Source organism: Orycteropus afer, unplaced genomic scaffold (assembly GCF_000298275.1).
Source record: "Orycteropus afer afer isolate SDZICR_OR568_19922 unplaced genomic scaffold, OryAfe1.0 scaffold00718, whole genome shotgun sequence".
Classification (NCBI taxonomy): Eukaryota; Metazoa; Chordata; class Mammalia; order Tubulidentata; family Orycteropodidae; genus Orycteropus; species Orycteropus afer.
The window spans coordinates 275,219-280,982 of record NW_006922305.1 but is presented as its reverse complement, the minus strand read 5'-3'; the positions used below and the strand labels follow the sequence as shown (position 1 = coordinate 280,982).

Sequence of the window (5,764 nt, the reverse complement as noted above, 5' to 3'; positions counted from 1 at the left end):
TTTACCTGCATCCTACATATTTTGAGAGATTATTGTCTTTAGCATCATTCAGTTAAAAATATTTTTCTAACTTTTCTTTTGACTAATTGTTTGGCCCACAGGTTGTTAGACTTGGGTTGTTTCACTGCTGAGTGGAAATTAAAAAAAAAAAAAAATTAAAAGTGCTTTCTGTTCCAATTCCATTACAATCAGAAAATATACTTGGTAATATTTAAAACTTTTGGAATGTGTTGACACTTTCTCTGCAGCCCAATACATAGACTTGAGGAAAACTGTAGATTCCCACATTGTGTGGGGCAGGGATGTTATACATCCAGCAGGTCAAAATCATTCATTGTATTTCTGACATTTCCTGTAACCTTATAGACATTTTTGTTTACTTATCAGCCATTCCGTTAGGAGTCTTAGCACCCCCCACTGCGACTGTGAATATTCCAGTGTCTTCTTTGGGCTCTGTCCATCTTTGCTTACTATGCTTTGAAGCCGCATTATGTCTGCATAACCAGTTACTACGAGTCAGTTCCAAATCATGCGTCAGAGCAGAACTGTGTTCCAGAGGGTTTCCAATGGCTGATTTTCCTGAAGTAGATTACCAAGCCTTTCTTCTGAGGGACCTCTCAGTGAACTCGAACTGCCAACCTTTCGGGTAGCAGCAGAGCATGTTAACTATCTGCATCGCCCTCAGACTCCTACCCACCACTTGTCTGTCAGTTTGTCGTTCTGTGGTTGCTGGCACGTTGCTGGGAGCCTGGAAGCTATGCCACCCGTATTTCAAATATCTGCAGGGTCATCCATGGTGGACAGGTTTCAGCGAGGCTTTCAGACTGAGGCAGGCTTGGAAGAAGGAAGGGGTCACCCACTTCTCAAAGTACTGGCCAGTGAAAACCTTATGAATAGCAGTGAAACACTGTGTGATACAGTACAGAAAAGCTCTATGCATGGCCCTGAAACTTTGTCCCATATAGTGCCGGAAGACGCGGCCCTCAGGTCAGAGGGCGCTCAAGATGCAACTGGGGAAGGGCTGCCTCCTCAAAGCAGAGTTGACCTTAATGACGCGGTTGGAGTAAAGCTTTTGGGACTTCCATTTGTTGATGTGGCACGACTCAAAATGGGAATCATTAATAGTTTGAATCATTAGTAGCAATTATTCCTGCATAAAGCGGTATGTGTTATCACAAACCTTCTCTTAGAAGTGGGAACACACCTCCGACAGTTTCGACACACGTATTTACCGTTTTCCCTTGAACTCTCCACACTCTCACCCCGCCGCCCCTGTACCCCCGGCATCGCTGGGGCTGCCCCAAAGCAACTCGTTCCTACATTCCCCAAACGGGGTCACCGTGATGGACGCACCGCTTCTAACTTAAGGAGTGCTGGTGGCACAACTGCTAAGCGTTCAGCTGCTGAAAGGTTGCTGGTTCAAACCCACCTAGTAGCTCCATGGAAGAAAATGATGGGCCCTCGTAAAGATGACAGTCTAGGTGCTTGAATAATGTCTGTATCTATCAGCACAACGCTGGTCCCTATGAGGCGGAGGTTAGGATGCCCCACCTGCCTAACTTTTCCAAACTGCTGCGTCACTCCATCATGGCCAACATCGACTCCTCCTGCTCCCTCAGTTCTCTCCCTTCTGTCTCAGGGTTCCGGGTTTCACCGTAACGTGTCCCAGAACTCACAGACTGCCAAGGAGGTGGCTGATGTGGAGGCTGGGAGCCTGGCCCGTCCCGAGCCCGTGGGTGGGGCTGGAGGACGCTCCCCACCCAGGCGGTGGCAGGGCGTGGCGGATCCAGATCCGCGGGTCAGATGCCGGCTGCTGTCGCAAGGCCAGAGGGGAGACGCCGACGAGCCACGCGCAGGACCAGAGCAACAGACAGAACCTTCCCAGGACGTGGGCACACGTGCCCTCGGGGAAGTGAAGGGTGGTGACCGGAGTCACGCCTCCAGCCAGGCGGGACTCAAGATGCATCCCATCTAAACAGGCATAGAGACTTGTTGTTGTTGTTCTGTGCCGTGGAGTCAGCCCTGACTCATAGCGACCCCTCCTTGGGTTTCTGAGGCAGTATCACTACGGAAGTAGGATTGCCCAACCTTCCTTCCGAGGAGTGGCTGGTGGGTTTGAACCGCCAGCCTTCTGGTTAGCAGTCAAGTGCTTTAGCCACTACGCTACCAGAGCTCCTGGCATAGAGACTAATAGACTAGGATTTCCAATCCATCCCCAAATGGAGGATGACGGCTGGAAGGGCCACACCAAGCAATTCGCTGCACCGCATCAGAAACCTCAGTGGGGGGCACTCTACTTCTGTCACATGGGATTGTTAGGAGTCAAAACCCAACTAACAGCATTCAATAACTTATAGCTTAAGGTTTTTAGTCATTTTGTTGTTGTTGTGTAAAAAGAGGATCAACAAGCTAAAATATACACAACCAGGTTACACAGGTGTTTAAATCCTAAAATATCAAAAAGTAGAAATCACAATAAATCATTTTAAAAACTTTTTTTTTTTCATTTTAAAAGCATCTTTAATAGAAATGTAATATCCCAGTTCTCTCTCTCTCTCTCCCTCTCACACACACACACACACAAATTCTGCACATTCTTCAATCATAGTTATGTGTTTCCATCCTGGGAATTTTCTCCTAGTGTGTCCTCTACCTAATAGACTTTCATTGGGCAATCAGCCAACTTGCAAATAATAACCAAGTCTTTACTTATTCACTGTTATAGTTCAAGTAAGCAGCACAGCGACGTGCTAGCTCCCCAGTGTTCTACTTCCCCCACAGAAGAGCACCGAGGGAGGATCAGGCGGAGGTGACAGACATGGAGAGGAATCACCTGTCATTGAACTCTGAGAAAAACACTCCTGTGGGTCATGAGGAGCTAGAGGGGGGCACGGCTGGGAGTAGACATGGACTGAAAGTGGAGAAAAACACCTTGGCCATGGCCCCAGGGGTCAGCTGTAGAACCTGAGAAATGCACTTGCATGGCTGTTCTGGAGGTGAGAGGGGTGGTCCTTGAGTGCAACTAACTTCCTCCATAAAATACCACGTGCTGGTTATAGACCACGATCGGAGAGAGAAGGCAGCTTCGCACAGTGAGGCCTACCTGCCCAAGCCAGGTCACTGTCTATGGTAGCGCCTGAATGGGAACATGTAAGACTTTGACCTGGACAGGGTTTCCTGCTTTCCTGCCTTGGAGCTGGCTGGCCCAATCCTTCCAACTGTTCAGGGTTCTGTTCAAATACAATCTTTACCACACAGGTATACCCTGTTGCTCTCTACCCCGTAAAGTGCACACCTTCACTCTACATATTACCAGATATTTTCTTCAACTATTGGTGACTTAATTCAGAATATAAGCTACATGAAGGCAGGGTATTGGAAAAAAAAAATTGTAATATATTCCTAATACAATAACCTCGAATTGACATTTTCATAGCCTTTGAAAATATGCCTTTCTAATAAAACTACTCATTCAAATGTATAACATAATGACCACTTCCATGGAGTTAATTTTTCATGAAACTATAAAGGTATCTAAGGCAGTTTATCTAAATAGTATTTCACAAGCACTTTCCACAATCATATCATGTGATGATTCTCACGTGTCCAGTAGAAAAGGGCATTGTTTAGCTACTGACATGAAGCAAATTATTGTCTTTTCCAACCAAGGGGTCAGGAGCTTCAAGAGTAAACATTCAGTGTTATGTTAAATAATCTGGTTCCATTTTTTGATGCTTGATTACTGACCTTTGAGGTACCCCCCCTCCCTCTTGGTCCTGTGCTCCACATCTAGGCAAGCTGACTGAAAAAACCCAGTGTTTTCGTTTGGTGCCACCAGAAGTCTGAACCACATACATGTACCGTCACACCAGGCGAACCCTCTAACCAGCACAGACACCCAAGGAACTCACCCTCCCCTGCTCTCATTTTGCAATAAATACTGGGTGTGAGGCTCCATCAATCCTGGTGTCCAGACAAAATTCTGACGGGGCTTCTGTCGTATGCTAAATCATGGTCCTAAGAAGATATGTTCAACCTTAACTACTGGTAACTGTGAATACGATCACACTTGGAAATAGGGTCATTTGCAGATATAATTAGTTAACATCAATTGGATGGGCTCTAATTTGTTTTACTGGTGTTTTTATAAGAGACACAAAGAGACACACATGGAGAATGCCATGTAAATACAGAGGTAGACTGGAATGATGCATGTACAAGCCAAGGACTATCCAAGATTATTGGCCATCACCAGAATCTAGGAGAGGCACAGAGCAGATTCCCCCTTAGAACCCTCCACAAGGACCCAACCCTGCTCATACCTTGGTTTGGACTTGTGGCTTCCAGAACTGAGAATAAATTGCTGTAGTTTTCAGCCACTCAGTTTGTGGCACTTTTATTACAGCTGTTTATTACAGCAGCCCTAGGAAAATCAGAGTTCATTCTATTCCTGTTGATTGGACACTGGTAAACTAACAAAATGATTTTAGAAGACATAATGTTCCTTGTTTATGTACAGACACAAAATCCATTGTGTATGTCCTTTCTTAAGGGGAAACTCATAAAAATTTATCTTTTTATATTATTTCGCTGAACTAAAGACTTAACGGGACTCTTTTCCCTTTGTTGTTTATAGAGCATACACCTTGTATCTATTTTCCTGTGTGCAGTTTTATGTCACAAGTTTCAAAAAGCCCCCTTGATTTATGTATTCTCCGACTTTGTGCACTGGAGCAATACAGGGAAGAAATGCAAATTAAACACACAAATTGGGATGAAGTGGGTGGAAGAAAAAAATAACAGGAAGCACCAAGTTAAAAACTGAAAGATGTTAAGCTGGAACTTTGAATGAAGACTTTGCCACATACATCACCAGCTGCCACTGACTTGACTTTGACCCATGGCAACCCCATGGTCGGAGTACAACTGTGCTCTACAGTGACTTCTAACACCGATTTTTCTAAACTAGATCACTGGATCTTTCTTCTGAGTTGTTCTAGGCAGACATGAATCCACAAAATTTCAGTTAGCAGTTGTGAAGTTAACCATTTGCACTACCCAAAGACTCTGCCATATACTTAACATTTATGTAATTTCTCTCTGAAATGGATTCTCTGATATCTACTGAGGTGTTAGCCACAGTTACAGCTTCCCAACACTCATTACATTTGTACATCTTCTCTCCAATATGAATTCTCTCATGAATCAACTGGTATGAACACACGGCAAATTCCTTACCACACTCATTACATTTGTATGGTTTCCCTCCAGTATGAATTCTTTGATGTTTCACAAAGCTTGCACTTTGGACAAAAGTCTGGCCACATTCGTTACATGTGTAAGGTTTCTCTCTAGTGTGAATTCTATGATGAGTTGTAAGGCTTGATCTGTGATTAAACACTTTGCCACATACATTACATTTATATGGTTTCTCTCCATTATGGATTCTCTGATGGCTGGTGAGATTTGAGCTGCATTTAAAGGCTTTGCCGCAATCAACACATTTGTAAGGTTTCTCTCCAGTGTGAATTCTCTGATGTTCTGCAAGGTTTGAATTATTGATAAAAGCCTTCCCACACTCATTACATTTGTAAGGTTTCTCTCCGGTGTGAATTCGGTGATGTTTCACAAGGTTTGCTCTTTGGATGAAAGCCTTGCCACACACACTGCATTTGTGTGGTTTCTCACCGGTATGGATTCTCTGATGTTTGGTGAGAACGGAGCGCCACCTAAAGGCTTTGCCACACTCACTGCATTTGTAAGG

At 44.4% G+C, this 5,764-nt stretch overlaps 1 protein-coding gene across 1 annotated transcript in view; it reads right to left on the bottom strand.

Annotated features, from left to right (window-relative positions):
- Window positions 1-5,078: 5,078 nt before the first annotated feature.
- Window positions 5,079-5,764, bottom strand: part of LOC103211287 (zinc finger protein 501-like) — a 15,488-nt gene continuing 14,802 nt past the window's right edge. The window contains 2 exon segments of the mRNA XM_042783179.1: window positions 5,079-5,146; window positions 5,149-5,764. Of these exon segments, the coding sequence (XP_042639113.1) occupies window positions 5,079-5,146; window positions 5,149-5,764 (684 nt within the window).